General features: G+C 46.0%; 1 protein-coding gene across 1 annotated transcript in view; it reads left to right on the forward strand.

The window, feature by feature from the left end:
* Positions 1-18,710, forward strand: part of RCOR1 (REST corepressor 1) — a 745,358-nt gene that overhangs the window by 184,601 nt on the left and 542,047 nt on the right. The window contains exons 7-8 of the mRNA XM_086937837.1: positions 9,359-9,437; positions 9,702-9,761. Coding sequence (XP_086793963.1) covers positions 9,359-9,437; positions 9,702-9,761 — 139 coding nt within the window. The remainder of the gene's footprint in view (positions 1-9,358; positions 9,438-9,701; positions 9,762-18,710) is intronic.

The following is an 18,710-nucleotide window of genomic DNA, read 5'->3' on the forward strand; positions in this document are numbered from 1 at the left end:
AGTCTTGCCCCTGGAAGAGCACATTTCCAGCTTCTGTCTTGTTATTCCGAATAAGACTTTTAACACCTTGGTGGGAGAAGCAGGTTTGGGCCCAGAGATGTCAGCCTTTAACTTGTGTGATTAATTAGAGTTGGCAATAAACCCCCCCTACTCACCCCTTTACCCTATAAATCTGTTTTTAACCCTCCCACCCCGTGGGTAGATGGTGGTGGGGGCTTCTTTTACGATGTCTTAGGTCTTGCCACTGTTAACCATCCCAATTTGTTCTTGTTGACTATCCTATCCGTTCTATTAAGTTATTTGCCCTCCCTTGCACACATTCATGGTCCATTGTTTGAAGGGGTAGTTTGGGCGAAGCTGTGCGGGTGTCCTGCTCCCCTGCAAGTCCCACCATAGCTGTGAAGCAATTTACGTCACGTAGAGCCCAAGGTTCGTGATTAATCCAGCGATTATTGGGGATTAGTCAGTCAATAATTCTAAAATCAACTACAATGAGCCATAAAAGTGCATAGTAAAAACAAATACAAGATTATAAAAAACCTCTGACAAACTGCGGATAAAACAGATTAGATAATACATACATTAAAAGGTTATAATCCTTAGTGGAACCATATATGCAAAATATCATTTTGGTCAGCAGAACACTTGTTATAAAGTTAAGTGTAACATGACACAGCTCTATGCTGCCTAGACCCTGTATATAAGTGAAATGCATCTTGTGGGATGTGATATTAGCTTCTTTCAAGAGTGGGAGCACAAAGTGTCTCCTTTGCATAATATAAAATGGGCAAAATAAAAAAAAGTGCAATGTGCTTTGTTCTGAGCTGCTGTCACGGGGGAAGAAGGTATGGGAACCACATTGGAAAGCCAGCAAAAAATTAAGTAGACGGAGGTGAAACCTAGTCAGCATGAATTTATCATTCATTAGTGATTAACTGCAGATAGCGCGCTGGCATATGGCTCAAATTTAAATTCCAAAGGGCAGATGCATCTGCCCGGGTATCCAAATTTACCAAGCGCACCAATGGACTACGCTCATAAAACCGTTCTTTGTGTAAGGGTAGTGAGGTGCAAAGAGTCCTCTGAGTGAGAGAAAAGCTCTGGTAGCCCTGGATCACTTATACTTTCTTACATGTGTCAGCAAAGGGATATCTAGTGCGTTGTCCAGGGCAAGGCAATCAGACAAAACAACTCAATTGAAGTGCCTCAGGCTTTCTCCATATTCTAAGCTATAATAACAAAATCTGTAGTTTAATATAATCTCCTACAAACTGAGCACCACTTCAGTATGGCAGAAACTTGTAGAGGCTGATTGAGGTATAGCCAGGAGTCTTCTAATACATTTATTTTCCACCATCTGTAAAAATAAAATGCTTTTAGTGTAACCCCACACACCTACACCAAAGGTACTGATAGATAAGCACTTGCTTTTAAAAATTTGAATTTTTTTGTGAGTTTGTCCTTTTTTTTTTTTTTTTTTTTATCAAACCAAAAAATGGCGTCCACAGATTGCTCAAATTCTAGAACTGTACTATTTACTAAAAACTTCATATTCAAGGCCAAATCAAATGAGATTCCCAGATGAGTAAAATTTGGGACTTTAACAATCTCTGCCCCAGCAAGCCTAAATTTTAAAGCCTATGGTCGCATTTCATTATAAAGTATTTAGTTAAATTTGTCTTTATCCCCAATTCAGCCATTAAGTATTAAAAGCATCCAGGAGTATCTGTTACCTATTTGCTCTCGTGGCTATAAGTACTGCATCGTCTGCGTACAATAGTACTTGCACCAATTGAGAACGAACCTTAGACAGGTCTTTTTCTCTAGAGCCCACATACTCTTCTAAGCCATGGATATAATAATAGAAAGAGGCAAGGAGACTGTGCACAACCTTTATGAGCCCCACAACAGAGTTTCTTTTGGGTGATGAAATTGCCTTACCAACTATAGTGGATCCTTGCTGAGGTGTGTACATGTAACCCATGGAGTAAATAAACAATGGCTCCATCATTCCCATTTCCTCCATAATACCCCCTAGTTTGAGCCATTGAACGGTGTCACACACGTTGGGTCAATAAAGGCCAGGTGTATGCTACCAGTTTTTGCCTTTACATATTTTTTTGTACTCCTATATAAGTTAAGGCTTTTCTACATCGTACAGATCCAGCGGCGTACCAGCAACAGCAGATACTCCACTACCGTATACTCACCTGGGCCCATAAACACACACTTAGTTGAGTAAACCGCTGTAGTCCAAGTTTAAATTTTTCCACAGTTTCAATATTAGTTATTTACTATTCCTAACTAACCTTTCACTAATCAAAAAGTTTTTTCTTCTGGTTGATGGACCATTAGTTGAACTAGTTGATGGTGAAAATGAAATAAGCCAACTTTTCTTTTAATCAATGTAAATACCCACAGACTTAGGAAAGTTTTCAATTTTTATCTAAATTTCGAACGCATGTGAACCTTCTTAAATACACAGTGCAGTCATCATCATTCTTAGGAGAGAAAAAAATTAAATTAATTCATCAAATATTTTGGACTCGTGCAAATATCAATGCTCAAAGGGAGAGGACAGAGAGAAAAGAACATCTGCAAATAGCGTGAAAATACATTTACCAAGAATGGTGTGAAAACTAACCCCCTGGCCAAAGGGCTGGTAAGGGTCCCCCGGGATAGATCAGGCGACAAAGACTTCAGGACAGGAATCAATATAGGATGGATGAACCTCTCTAGAATACAGACGATTGCTTATCACCACTCTTCATCCTCTAGATTCTTCCGCGATCCTCTTATCTAACTCAAATTAGGATAGAAGTTTCTGCATTCGATTCGTCATCCGCATCTCTCCCGCTCACAGTATCTGGACTCCCAAATCTCTTTGCATTCCTCCAATCTAAAGTTAGCTCAATTATACCTTTAGTTCTTTATGTACCACCCACTAAAGTTTCAAAATCAAAATATGGAATCTAATTGGCCAGGCAACGGGGGAGATCACACCATGCTTTGCTTACATGTCCTCTAATTCAGTTTGCCCATTGTTCACAAACCCATCCCCTTAATTTTTATTCATAATTTTATTTCCCACCCGCATTTATTTTATTTGCAACAAAATTGTATACAGTTTAAATGCCATTCCACATAGTTTAACTTTTCACCATCCGTTCCCAAGCTAGGACACTTTGCGACTGTGGCCTTCGTTCAATATCCAAGTCATCATTCCAGGTTAGCTTTCTGTGCCCATGCGCAGGCGTCACATGACTCTGCTTACTTCAGTTATATATGAGCCCCAAATACGCACTAGTGATATTCCGAAAGGCAGATGTTACTTGAAAATATAAATGGGTTCACTGTATACCACCCACTTCTACTCTATCGCAGTTTATTTATTAGACTTATCCCCACATTAACTATAGAAAAAAACCCTTGATTTAGTTCAAGCAGACAGATGCCATGCACGCGAGTCTTCATGACTCCATTTTAGTACCTGCTGCTCACGCGCAAGAATTTCCCTCTAAGCGACAGTTCGTCATACTGCGTAGATGCAGTTTGAAGCATGCGCAATAAAGATTTCCCCGTTTAAAGCAGTTTTAGTCCTTTGCTCAGGTTGTTCTTGTTGGCAAACATATGAGCAAGCTTCACTAACCCGCGTATTGGTGTGGTGTGCATTAGTTTTATACAAAACAATTTTAATAACTTGTTAGTGAGTTAACCGCTTAACCGCGGCAGCAATTCTGTTGCGGTGCAGCGGGTTAGCGGAGTGGGCGGGCCGCGGCGGCCAACGAATGTGTGCAGCACTACGGAGGTAGTGCTCGCGACGGCCGTTGGCCGACAAATGCAGCAAAGGGGTTAAAGGAGCGGATTGCTTCAGAGCAAGTCTCTTTTCTAGGAGTACTTGCTCTCTAAGAGACTATACGGGCCGCAAACACACCTGGACTATTCTAGCCCATCGCCAGGCGTTTAAATTGGCGCTGTTTGCCGCCACAGGTAAAACTGGTCCATTGGGAACTTAGACCATCCAAATTGTGGGCATAAAAACCGTTGGATATGTCAAGCGTGGTTTTAAACTGTTTTCGCACAAGACCATCCACTAGAGCAGAGCTGTGGGTATTCTGTACTGCACAGGTACGGCAATGCGAGTTCAAATGCCGGTAATCCAATACCAAACGGTACGAACCTTCCGGCTTGGCTACAGTAAATAGTGGGTTATTCATCTGTGACACGCAAGTTTCAATTACACCTTGATATTCCAATTGTTCAAGGATTTCCGCAACGGAATCCTTAGCTTCACGTCGGATGGGATATTGAGGTTAAGGCCGTGGCTTAGACCTTAAACTATTGGAACCAATTGTTTTATACGCAGCCGTAATAATTCTCGGTAACTGTTGGGGCTTTTCGGCATCGGGGACCTCGCGAAAGGCATTAGCCACTTGAAAGTTTACTGCATCACCCTTTATATTAGAAAGGACCAGATTGGAAACTACATCAAATGAGCCCACAAGTCTCATTCCCAATTCAACCGCAGCCTCGGGCCGTGTTCGTCCTGAACATTCTTAATGACCGTCGGAAGGACTGCCATTGACGAAGCACCTCGTGTACACCGCTGCAAAAATTCTACCCCATGACTCAGTCACCGGCCTCCGGCACCAAATCCTTTGGTAAACTAATTGTGAGAAGCCTGTGTTTTTCTACGGGACTCGAATTAGGAAAAACTGCCTCCAGCTTTTCAAACTTCTCGGCAAGCCAAAAAGGCATATCATCCTAATCTTGGGCACGCTTGACCATCACTGCATTGACCATCACAGGACTAAGCTTAATTCCGCTTGGTCCAGCTGGAGGGGCCACACCAGGGGCCCGCCCTGGAAATTGCGAGTAATATATTGAACTAGGGCCCAAATGACACTAATAGACTCATATAGGGTCCATAACTCAGCAACGGTGACCGGCCCCGCACGAGGATGCGGGGTGAATCCAGCCAAAACCGGCCAGATAGCGCCTGAAATGGACAAGGACCCAATCTAGCCACCATTACACTGGTGAAGGGCGCCATCAAACCAAACACGGTGCTGCCATGCAGAAATCAGAATTTCCTGTGTCCTATAAGGGACATACAGCTAGATTCATCATTGTCCCGTTTTGCGAGTCCTTAATAGCGATTATTAAGGAATCGCTATTAAGGCTTGCAAAACGGGATTCATGTAGGAATCGCTAAATAAATTGCGATTCCTACACATTCCTTATTTGCGATTAGCAAATTGCTAATCGCAAATAAGGAATAACTCCCCATTTACCTATGGGCCTTGGCCTTTAGGCCCATAGGAATGAATGGGGAGTTATTCCTTATTTGCGATTAGCAATTTGCTAATCGCAAATAAGGATGCGATTTAGGGTGAAGAGCCCAGGATGAGGACTTCCATCTTGTCTGAGTTCAGTTTCAGGCGGCTGTTCATCATCCACTCGGCTACGTCTGTCATCCCTTCGTGTAGGTTGGCTCTGGCGGTGGCGGGTTCGTTGGTGAGGGAGAGGATCAGCTGGGTGTCGTCGGCGTAAGAGATGATGTTGAGGTTGTGTTGGCGTGCGATGGCCGCGAGGGGGCTCATGTAGACGTTGAAGAGGGTGGGGCTGAGCGAGGAGCCTTGAGGAACGCCGCAGATGACTTCGGTGGCTTCTGATCTGAACGGGGGAGGCGGACTCTGTGTCCTTCCGGCGAGGAAGGAGGTGATCCATTTCAGTGCCTTCTCTTGGATTCTGACATTGCTGAGGCGCTGCACTAGGGTGCGGTGGCAGACATTGTCGAAACCCGCTCAGAGGTCCAGGAGGATGAGGGCCGCAGTTTCCCCGTTGTCGAGCAGGGCTCTGATATCATCGGTGGCTGCGATAAGGGCGGTCTTGGTGCTGTGGTTGGCCCGGAAGCCGGACTGCGAGAGGTCGAGGAATCCGTTCGTCTCGAGGAAGGCGGCAAGCTGCTTGTTGACGGTCTTCTCGATGACTTTGGCCGGAAACGGGAGGAGCGAGATGGGGCGGTAGTTTTTGAGTTCGGTGGGGTCCGTTGATGGTTTCTTCAGTAGAGCGCTGAGTTCGGCGTGCTTCCAGCTCTCTGGGAAGGTAGCGGTGTCGAAGGAGGTGTTGATGATGTCCCGCAGGTGGGGTGCGATGACAGCGTCGGCCTTGTTAAAGACGTGGTGAGGGCAGGGGTCGGTTGGGGATCCGGAGTGGATTGAGTTCATCGTGCGGATGGTGTCTTCGGTGGTGGTCGGGGTCCAGGCGCGGACGGTGGTGGTGGGGGTCGTTGGTTTGGTCATAGGGTGCGTCTGTTGTGTGCTGGAGCTGTTGTGTATGTCTGCGATCTTGTTGTGGAAGTAGGAGGCGAGGGAGTTGCAGAGGTCTTGTGATGGGGTGATGTTGTTGTTTCCGGCGTTGGGACTGGAGAGCTCTTTGACGATGTTGAAGAGTTCCTTGCTGTTTGCGTTGTTGTCCAGTCGTTCCTTGAATGCGGTTTTCTTGGTGGTATGGATCAGTTGGTGGTGTTTTCGGGTTGCGAGCTTGAGGGTGGTCATGTTGTCTGGAGTAGGGTCTCTGTGCCAGGCTCGCTCGAGGGCACAGCAGTTTTTCTTGGAGCTCTTGAGTTCGTCGGTGAACCAAGGTGCTTTCTTACTGCGGAGTCTGCTGGGCGGGGTCCTCAGTGGGGCGAGGTTGTCTGCGCAGTTCGTGAGGTTGTTGGCGGCCTGGCTGGGGTTCGCAGAGCTGGTGGGGGGGTCTTGGCTCAGGGCTGCGGTGAGCTGGTCGGCTGTGATCTTGTTCCAGTTTCTGCGTGCGACCTGTTGCTGGTGGTGGTGAATCGTGTTCTTTTTGAAGCTGAAGTGGACGCAGCTGTGGTCCGTCCAGTGGAGTCCGGTGGCGTGGCTGAAGGCGATGTGTTTGCTGGATGAGAAGATGGGGTCGAGTGTGTGTCCGGCGTAGTGGGTGGGGGAGGTCACCAGCTGCTTGAGACCGAGGTTGTCCAGCAGGGTGGTGGTGTTGTGGTCGTTGTTGTTCTCCAGGTGAAAGTTGAGGTCCCCGAGGAAGATGTAGTCAGCGGAGGGGAGGGCGTGCGGGCTGATTAAGTCGGCGATGTCTTCGCTGAATTGTGTGCGCGGTCCCAGGGGTCTGTAGATGAGGGTGCCTCTCAGGGTGGTCTTGGGGTCGGTGTGGATCTGGAAGTGCAGGTGTTCGGCGGTTGTGAGGGTGTCGTCGGTGTTGGTCGTGATGTGGATGGTATTCTTGTGGACGATGGCGATGCCTCCTCCAGTCTGGTTGACGCGGTCTCTCCGGGTGATCTTGTATCCGTCCGGGATGGCGATGGCGGGCGCTGAGGAGGCGTTCATCCAGGTTTCCGTGAGGAAGGCGACGTCTGGGGATGTAGTGTCGATCAGGTTCCAGAGTTGGACGGTGTGTCTGTGGACGGAGCGAGTGTTGAGCAGGATGCACTTCAGGTGGTTGCTGCTGGTGCTCGGTTTGGCTGGTGCTGGTGCAGTGCAGGTCCTGATGCAGGTGAACTTGCAGGAGTGGCAGCTGAAGGGTCCGGGAGTGCGTCTTGGGGTGGCTCAGTAGCATCCGGGGATCCGGCCGGCGTTGAGTGCGTTGAGGTCGGATGCGTCGTACGTCCGGCGGGTGGGGTGGCCTCTGCGGGGGCCAGGGGGTCTGGCGCTGGGCGCGGACGGGCGCAGACGGGCTTATCTTTGGCGCACCTTCGGCGCTCAATCGGTGCTCCCGCTGCGCGCGTCCGCTGCGCGGTAGCTCCGGGGGCGTCATAAGTGAGGAGCCGGGAGGGTGGGTCAGCTGGGTGGCGGGAGCGGGGCGGCCAATGGCAGGAGGGGGGCGGAGTCGCCAGAGGTCTGTGGCGGGAAGGAGGTCAGAGGGCGGCTCAGCAGCGGCTGGGTCGTCCGGCTGAAGAAGGACCAGCACACAGGTAGGGGGAGGGCAGCAGCTGGGGGGAAGGAGAACACAGCAGGCAAAACGAGTCAGCAGATGGGGGGGGGGGGAGGAGCAAAACGAGGCAGCAGATGGGGGGAGAAGGAGAAAAACGATGCAGCAGATGGGGGGGAGAAAGGAACACAGAAGGCAAAATCGAGGTCAGCAGAGTCCAGGCAGTCGGCGGGCAGGAGCAGCGATGTGTGGGGGCGACCTCGCCTGAAGCAGGCTCAGCGGTCGCTCCCTACCCCTGCACGCGGTCCCCTTAAGTGAGGAGCCGGGAGGGCGGGTCAGCTGGGTGGCGGGAGCAGGGCGGCCAATGGGCAGGAGGGGGGCGGAGTCGCCGGAGGTCTGTGGCGGGAAGGTGGTCCGAGGGCGGCTCAGCGGCGGCTGGGTCGTCCGGCTGAAGAAGGACCAGCACACAGGTAGGGGGAGGGCAGCAGCTGGGGGGAAGGAGAACACAGCAGGCAAAACGAGGCAGCAGATGGGGGTGGAGAAAGGAGCAAAACGAGGCCGCAGATGGGGGGGGGGGGAGAAGGAGAAAAACGAGGCAGCAGATGGGGGGAGAAAGGAGAACACAGAAGGCAAAATCGAGGTCAGCAGAGCAAAGACTAATTTTCAATAGATTATCTCTGTTTGGGAAATTCATGTAATCAAACCTTTATAGAGGGGCTAAGAAGGGTCATTCCACTTGGAGCTCTCAGGGTGCTAACCTGGGATCACGGTATTGTTTTTGAGTTGTTGATTCAGACTTTTAGCAACTCCACTAATGCCAACTAGACGTACTAACTGGGAAGGTTGCCTTTCTAGTCATAGTCCTGTACTTCTGCAGAGTCAGTGAACTGCACGCATATAAACAAGTTTGTCCTACTAACACATCCATCCAAAGGTTGTATCTCCTTTTCATTTTAACCACCCATCAAAGTTAAAGTGTTCTTCCCAAACCCAACGTGCCAGGCTGAGAGGAAACCAAATTCACTAGATGTCAAATACGGACTCAAGTACTACACAGACAGAAATAGATCCATCTGCAACCCAAAACAACCATTTATTTCCTTTGGATCTGCATATTCAGGACAAGACCAAGATGGCCTGGCTAGATGGATAGTTAAATGCATTTGAATGTGCTATGAATGTATGCATAAGCAGCTCACAGGCATTGCACTAACCAAGTCCACTCTAAAAAAAAAAGGCACGGCTATCGCCATTCCTGGTAATATTACACTTGATATTTGTAAAGCTGCTACTTAGTCATCTACTCACCATTTACCAAGCATTATATTGAAATTCAAACCAAAAAAGAGGTCCAAGTGAACCATACGTTTTAAAATATTTAACTACAACTACCTCCGCTTTAAATGAGTAGTGCCAAATCACTGTTATGAACCTTGCTTTTGTTTTCCAGTGATGAAGAAATTGACGAAGCTAATGGAAATAACGCTGTAGATAATGAGACTGATCAAAACAAGGACTCTAAAAAAGAGGTATTCTACTGCTCTTTTCTCAGTTATTGTGGAAGCATTTTCATTGTAGCATATCAGATTTTTCATGAACTTCCTAACTAATCATGTTAATATTTCCTATTAGAAATAGAATCTTAACACACCCTGTAAACTTTTTTCTAATATTAAACCTTCTGTATTGATAATAAAGTTGACTGTTGTATAGGGAACCCAGTTAGTTGAAATTCCAGATGCAGCACACAAGATCTTTGAAACCCTTTGCTTCTATCTTGAATTTCCTTTTAGGGCTGTGTTGAAAATGCCACCCACCAGTTAAGTCACAGTGTCACTTCACACCATTCCATTGTAAGTATTTTCGTTTCACAGAACCTAGCTCCCCTCCCCAATGTACATTTACACATTGCTTTGTGTAATATTGATTAGACAGGACTTCTCATCATGACAAATTTTTATTTGTCAGAATGGAGGTTTGCTTTTTTTTCTTGTTTTTACTTTCTCAGTAAGTATTGCATGTCATGTAGGTAATAATACTATTGGTAACATTAAATGAATTAGCTGATGGCATAGGACATTTGTTTTGCAGACAAAATTGGTCCTTTCATGTGATCTGTTGCATACTTCTTTCTCTTTAGTATGCTTTGTACTTGTGTTGACATCCATTTTTGTGATTTTTGAGTTGATGTTTACAATGAACATAATCCCCCAAACCAATCCACCTCCAGCCCTTTCCTTCGATAATTGTCAATGTTTGTCATTGTGCCCCATAAGAGTACAAAGCAAAGTTAATTACCTCGGTATAGTTGCTATGAGGCAAAACTGAGTTTCTTTGAACACTGGGTTTCTGATCCCAGCCAAAAGCTTTGAATGAATAGCAGAACACATTTTAAGAAATCTTTCACAGAATTTTGCAACCAAGAAATGTTTTATTTCATTTTTTTTCTTTCTTTGAGCTGCTTGTATCGACTTCAGGGCTTGGTTTATACATCAGGAGTAACTAATGACCACCCAAAGCAGCAACAGATGGATTAGGGTCTCTCAGCAGAACAATGTGCTCGAGGCATATGAGCTGTAGATCATATGCTGTGCATAGATCGCCATCTAGTGTAGGGTCCGGATGTTTGCACTTTACTTTTCTTCGAAAAAGTCTTTCCAGTCACAAGGTAGGTGACTTCAACTCCATTGTTAGATTATTTTTTTCCATGATTGGGTTTGGATGTGTATTGTTGCGCTCTGGTTCAGCACAGTTTCTTCGGGCCCCCTTCGACGCGCAATCCACTACCCTCGACGGTATTATTTATCGATCGCGTTTACCATTCTCTGTATATTGTTTATTCGCAAACCTTTGATCGGAACATTCGAGGAAGGCTGTTTGGCCTACCCACGCCGGGAATGGTATCAGTCAATGGAATTGACTCCATTCAAGTTCTGTCAAGGGTGTTGCGCTAAGTTTTTTGCGCACCGACTTGCACAAAGTGTGCATCCTTTGCCTATTGCAGGAACACGACGAGAAGGATTGCGACTCGTGTTGGTCCTTTTGATCAAAGAAAGCATCCCCTGGCCGTCTGGATCGATGTCACAAAATGTACCAGCAAAGTGGCCCCACGCCGGATCTCCTCGGAGACTATTCCAAACATAAAGAATCGCAAGCGCAGGAAGCCGAAATGGAGGAGCACATCTCAGTGTGTGAAGCTGACTCAGATGCCAAAGACAACACCGGGACAACGGATCATGAGTAAAAAGACTTCCTTCACCTACCATCTCCTCCATAAAAAGGCTCTGGTCCCTCCTCTGCCTACGGGCCAAGGTCGGCACCAAGAAAAGGTTTCGAGCGCTCCCTCTCGGAGCTCGGCGTCGAAACATAAACAGCATTCCGGTTCCAGGTCTACTCGTCCCCACGCCGGTGCCGACCAAAAACCTTACACCTTTAAATCCAAACACCACCTGGTTTCTGTGCCATCGGTCTACAAACCTAAATCTTCTGAGCCGAATACTTCGGAACCGAAACTTTCGGCACCAAAACCGGCATCTAAAGAAAGTACTTCAGATAAAGAGCCTCGGACCGATATTTCATCTTCGGATGCGAAACAGGAGATTGTGATTACTCCAGAAACTGGACAAATTCATGCCAAACTTAATTTTACTCTAAAAAGGAAGAAAAATGTGGGTACTAATCCTTCTCCACCTCCTTCAACAATTGATCCAAATGTACTCATTACACCTACAGTGTCCTCCAACAACATCACCTTACCCACAGGATACAGGGGATGGGGATATAGATAATCACACACCACAGTATACTGACCTATGGAATAATTATAATGCTGACCCTCAACCAGATAATGATCTCAACCTATATCCATCCAGACCCTCCCCTCCAGACAATACTGTAGGATATATTGAGCTTGTTAACAGAGCTGCACGATATCATGGAGTGGAGCTTCATAAAGAGACTTTTGAAGAGGATTTTTTGTTTGACACACTAAGTTCTGTAGTAGGATCTCTGTGTATAGTCATAATCTAGTGAATAGTCCCGCCCATGTGCGTAGACCCCGGAGCTTTCAAAAATAATCGCTTAAGTCGTCAAAAATTGCAGACCTGCACAGACACTTATGAGCGAATTTAAAGACCGATAATGCAGCCTATATCCACAGGCTACATTGTCAAGTACTCAAACTAGAAATTCCACCAAAAACCCACAAACAGCACAGCCTGTCCAGTGTTTTCCACAGAGAAAACCCTTCCCCTACCAGCAGAAGCCTCTGGAATGATAGAGAAAGTGGTGGACAGACAAGCCCCATAGGCTGCTATTATGTGCCTCAGAACAGGATACTGTGCCTTTAAGAGAACCTTCCAGAACTCTCAGTATCCCAGAATGCACAGCAGGTCCCTTTTTACTTTCAGTTTTTTTCCGGCTCCTGCAAGCAGGAGCCTGGAGCATTGAGCTCTCCCTTTCTAGGGTTTCTTTACAGATTATTTCACTTTTCAAGTGTTTGGGTGCTTTCTTCCTTGTGTATGTCTTTGAGCACTCTTTTATTTGTCACAATGCATGCTTTAATTGACAAATGCCCAGAGTTTGCGAGGAAGAAGGCCAAGTCGGACCCACACGAGGTGTGCATCATCTGCATTCCCTCATCTCATGTCCTGGAGGAGTGTGACATTTGCCAGTCCTTCTCAAGCAGGACCCTGAGAGATAGGATGAAGATCAGGCTCCAAGGCCTGGAAGATAGAAGATAGACTGAAGGCACAAGGTGGGTCTGGGCATACTTCATGTGCCCATGCTGAGGTCTCTGGAGGGCTCTCCAGGGGCAGGAAAACCAGCAAACGTCCATGGTCTCCGCCGGCGTCGAGAGGGATGACTGCAGTCTGTTGCCAGTCTCCCCAGGGCTCTGGTCGAGGCGACATCTAGGGATCTGACTAGACCGCAGTCGATCGCCTTTGACGATATCTTAAACGTCGTTGAGTCCTCAACGTCGAGAGGCGGCCCGGCGTCTGCTCTCGCCGCAAAGGCGACACCGCTGTTCGCCGTCAGCGAAGAGGAGGAGGTCGTCGTCGAGGGGATACTCGAGACGGAGGCGTTTGCCGTCGAGACGGAGTCGTTTGCCGTCGAGACGGAGGCGTACGAAGTCGAGAGAACGACGGTCGCCGTCGAGGCGGCGTTCTTTGACGCCAAAGAAGCGCACGAGTAGTTCTGGCACCAGGAGTTCCTCTGGGTCCGCTGGGACGCGCCGACGTGCGTCGATAGGCTCTGCCTCACCATCGCCTCCGCCTAAGAAGAAAAGGGAAATGAGTTACAATGGGGTACGCCCTAAGAACTCTCTGACCCGGGTCAGTAAAGGTAGTTACAATAGCAATGGTCAGAGTCTATCGATTCACTGGAACAACAAATGTTAAGCAAATAATAAATCAGGTATGGAATGCAGAATAATTACATCCAAAGTGTGCTATACTATTTAATTCATTACTTCAGCACATATTTAATCAGGTACCTGGCTCAAATCCATGGGTACCTAGATTCAAGAGGTATCATTACATTGAAACATAGAAAATACAATATTCAATTACATCATTGAATCATATATATGCCTGTGGTCATTGCTCTCATATAAAACTAACACTTTAGAGCTTCATATGGAGGAACAAGACAAACATTTTTCGCCAAATATTGACATTTACGATGCGCTCAAAGTGATAGAAGAAGGGAGACAGTTAAGTGGGATAGGTGTGATGGGAAACACGTGAGGACTGGGTAAAGTGGTTGTGACTAGGTAAATCACAGTGTTATAAAATAGGCCCTTTACAGTCTGTAGTTCGATCTGTAGTTCCAATATGCTCCTATACATAGGAATCGTTTTACTCTGTTAATTAGTCCTATGATTGGAGAGTGGTTGTAATCTGGTCTACGTTTCGACCCCCTGGTTAAAGGGTAGGTTAGGTCCTCATGCTGGGGTCTTCTTCAGGACAGGGAAAAGCAGGAGCGCCTATGGATAATAATTCTCAATGAGTGTATCATGTTTTAAAGAGGCTTGAAAGCACACTAATGGGACACATCAAGTTTGGAAATTGCTTACTTTGGCAGAGGCCCTTACGTGGCCATTGTGGTAGGACCATCAAGCGTTCCTGTTCTTTTGAAGTGGTTATCCCGCATTCATCTGAAAGGGGAGTATTAATTACTAACAGCGATTGAATAGGTGTGTGTACGCATTAATTGTCTAGAGATCCTAAGGGGGTACTTACTGGGATAGAAAGCCTTCTATCCAGACGGTTCTATCTTCTTTTTCAAAGTTCACAGCTAGACCGACGTTTGTGCGGTAGTAATTCACGCACCCCACGCGGTTCTAGAGGGGGAGGGAATGTAAAATAGCCGGGTATTAGTGGCAATTGCCTAGGTTAAATGGGATTTACATTGTTTAGATACTGGTGTAAGGTATATAATATTAGCCCATTTAAAAAAAAAATCAAAGGGGGACCCCCTTAATGAGTATGAGCGCTGGCATACAGCGGTAGTCATCGGAATAAGTAAAATAAGCACAGTTGTGACCAGAATGGAGAGCGGGTCGTGCCTCCGTGGCCTCTGTTACAGCCCATTTGTAAAATCAATAATGAATATGAGCGCTGACATACAGCGGCAGTCATAGGGAAAAGCAGAGTAAGCACAGTATGGAGAGCGGGCCGTGCCTCCGTGACCGCTGTTACAGCGGCGAGGGGTGATTGAATTGCCCAGGTCTAAAGATCGCTCACTGTTAAATTTGACAGAAGTGGTTGTACAAGATGCTTCGTGCTCGCTCAGCCGGCTGTGTATGAGCCGCGAGGTGCAGCCGCCGGATACTTCTTAGGGGCTCGTCTGATTCCAACCAATCAGAGAGCATTATCATTAGGGAGCGTGTAGAAAACTCCGCTGTTCGCTGACCCAGTTAGGGGCTGTGGCGAGGAATTAGTATATATCGCTCTGATGGACAGAATGTCGGTTTGTATTAATAGAGCTTCCGCATTATATAAAGTATAAGTTTACTGGAATGAAGCAAGGCATCCTCAAATTGGGATGCATATGTCTCCATGGACACTATCTTATCGTAGTTGTACCGTGATTCTGTTAGGTAAGGACAGACAAAGATTAACCTCGTTGAATGCATCAAACCAAATGTTATAAGGGGTATCACATACTCCGTATAGTAGCATCACCTCGTTAAATGCTTATAGTTAAATGCTTATGGAATAGATGTTATCACATACTTAGTACAGCAACAGATTTAAGCAAAAACATTATATATAACAGGTAACGTTATGCAGTTAGTCTCTGTGGCAGAAAGTTAAGAAGTAACTTAAGCTCTTAAACATTGGAAACCCAAGTGTGGGAACAGACAGCTGAAGTCCACATCTCTGCATATATTGTACATATTAGCTAAGTAATGCCATTTGCGAGAAGGTTGCATCCTGTTCATTAAGACCATTTTGGACAGTCAAAACACTGCATCCACTTGCATTCACGTAAATTCATAATAGAGTCTAGGTCCCCACCCCGGGCACCCAATGTGATCTTCTCAATGACCACCCATTTGAGAGATTCAGGTGTATGAGCCATTGCCATGAAATGTTCAACTAGGGGTGCTCCTGTAGTTTGACACCTTATCCTGCTGCAGTGTTGCAGTATCCGGTTTTTTACCCTTTGTTTAGTCTGTCCTATGTAGATGCGCCCACATGGGCAGAAAATGGCATAAATCACACCCTGGCTGTTGCAGTTAGTTAATGTCTTCAGGTTGGCAGTTAGATTATTGTGCGTGATCGCCTTAGTTTCCATACACATAGCGCAGGCTTTGCATTTGGTGCACTTGTAGTTACCCACTACAGTAGGTAGATTCCACATGGTCTGTATACTTGGTACCGGAGGGGTGTCGAGTAATGAACGGACAACGTAGTCCCTGATGCTTTTAGCTCTTTTGAATGCATGCATCGGGGGTTGGGTGTTTCTATTGTCTCTGCTACAATGTGCCAATGTTTGTTAATTACTTTACGAATCTCATTACTCTTACTGCAGTATGTAGTGACACAAATCAGTTTGTCTTCAGGTGGTGCACGATCTTTGGGTGTCAATAGGGTTGCTCTATCACTGAACCAAGCTCTCTTGCGGGCTCTCTTGACCAATCTCTTAGGATAGCCTCTATCAATTAATCGAGAAATAAGTTCATCAGACTCAGCAAAGTAGTCGTCTTTCATGGTGCAGTTCCTCCGGATTCGGAGGAACTGTCCGAAGGGAAGGTTGTCTCTTAAGGCCCTGGTATGGTGGCTTGAGTATCTTAATAATGTGTTGCGTTCTGACTGCTTCCTGTAAAGTGTAGTATACAAAAGTCCTTCCTTTTCCTTAATGCTAATATCCAAGAAATCAATAGAGTGATTGCTGCTACTACTGGTAAATTGGATATCTTGTGATTGAGTATTCAGCCATCCGGTGAATTCATCAAGGTCCTCCTCCTGTCCACTCCAGATCATCAAGATGTCATCGATGTATCTGCGGTATTCCATGATTTTGTTGGCAAACGGATTATGGGGTGGGAGGATGTAGTTCTGCTCAGTCACTCATGTATATAATTGCTAGGTCCTGGGCGAATGCTGCCCCCATCGCCACTCCCTTACAATGCATGAAATATTTGTCCTGGAATATAAAAAATGTTTTAGTCATTGCGATCTCCAAAAGGTCAATCAAAAATTCTATTGGTACCTCCGCTGGTTGAGGCCTAGTAGACAATGCTCTTCGTATAGTTGTTAATGCTGGTAATTGTGGGATACTCGTGTAAAGTGACACGATGTCCATTGTTACAAGGAGTTGAGTGTTCTTATCAAAGGGTCGTTGATCCATAAGGTTGATGACCTGCATTGTGTCCCTCAAGTAGGTGGGGGTTGCCTCCGCCAAGGGTTTCAAAAAAATGTCAATGTATTTACAGAGTGGTTCCAGGAGGGATCCACACCCTGAAATGATCGGTCTTCCCGGTGGTTTGTTGGGGTTTTTGTGAACCTTTGGGACACAATGCAGGTCATCAACCTTATGGATCAACGACCCTTTGATAAGAACACTCCACTCCTTGTAACAATGGACATCGTGTCACTTTACACGAGTATCCCACAATTACCAGCATTAACAACTATACGAAGAGCATTGTCTACTAGGCCTCAACCAGCGGAGGTACCAACAGAATTTTTGATTGACCTTTTGGAGATCGCAATGACTAAAAAATGTTTTATATTCCAGGACAAATATTTCATGCAATGTAAGGGAGTGGCGATGGGGGCAGCATTCGCCCCGGACCTAGCAATTATATACATGAGTGACTTTGAGCAGAATACATCCTCTCACCCCATAATCCGTTTGCCAACAAAATCATGGAATACCGCAGATACATCGATGACATCTTGATGATCTGGAGTGGACAGGAGGAGGACCTTGATGAATTCACAGGATGGCTGAATACTCAATCACAAGATATCCAATTTACCAGTAGTAGCAGCAATCACTCTATTGATTTCTTGGATATTAGCATTAAGGAAAAGGAAGGACTTTTGTATACTACACTTTACAGGAAGCAGTCAGAACGCAACACATTATTAAGATACTCAAGCCACCATACCAGGGCCTTAAGAGACAACCTTCCCTTCGGACAGTTCCTCCGAATCCGGAGGAACTGCACCATGAAAGACTACTTTGCTGAGTCTGATGAACTTATTTCTCGATTAATTGATAGAGGCTATCCTAAGAGATTGGTCAAGAGAGCCCGCAAGAGAGCTTGGTTCAGTGATAGAGCAACCCTATTGACACCCAAAGATCGTGCATCACCTGAAAACACTTCCTGATTTGTGTCACTACATACTGCAGTAAGAGTAATGAGATTCGTAAAGTAATTAACAAACATTGGCACATTGTAGCAGAGACAATAGAAACACCCAACCCCCCGATGCATGCATTCAAAAGAGCTAAAAGCATCAGGGACTACGTTGTCCGTTCATTACTCGACACCCCTCCGGTACCAAGTATACAGACCATGTGGAATCTACCTACTGTAGTGGGTAACTACAAGTGCACCAAATGCAAAGCCTGCGCTATGTGTATGGAAACTAAGGCGATCACGCACAATAATCTAACTGTCAACCTGAAGACATTAACTAACTGCAACAGCCAGGGTGTGATTTATGCCATTTTCTGCCCATGTGGGCACATCTACATTGGACAGACTAAACAAAGGGTAAAAAACCGGATACTGCAACACTGCAGCAGGATAAGGTGTCAAACTACAGGAGCACCCCTAGTTGAACATTTAATGACAATGGCTCATACACCTGAATCTCTCAAATGGGTGGTCATTGAGAAGATCACATTGGGTGCCCGAGGTGGAGACCTAGACTCTATTATGAATTTACGTGAATGCAGTCTTTTGACTCTGTCCAAAATGGCCTTAATGAACAGGATGCAACCTTCTCGCAAATGGCATTACTTAGCTAATATGTACAATATATGCAGAGATGTGGACTTCAGCTGTCTGTTCCCACACTTGGGTTTCCAATGTTTAAGAGCTTAAGTTACTTCTTAACTTTCTGCCACAGAGACTAACTGCATAACGTTACCTGTTATATATAATGTTTTTGCTTAAATCTGTTACTGTACTAAGTATGTGATAACATCTATTCCATAAGCATTTAACTATAAGCATTTAACGAGGTGATGCTACTATACGGAGTATGTGATACCCCTTATAACATTTGGTTTGATGCATTCAACGAGGTTAATCTTTGTCTGTCCTTACCTAACAG

Source organism: Lissotriton vulgaris, chromosome 9 (assembly GCF_964263255.1).
Source record: "Lissotriton vulgaris chromosome 9, aLisVul1.2, whole genome shotgun sequence".
In the NCBI taxonomy this organism is placed as follows: domain Eukaryota; kingdom Metazoa; phylum Chordata; class Amphibia; order Caudata; family Salamandridae; genus Lissotriton; species Lissotriton vulgaris.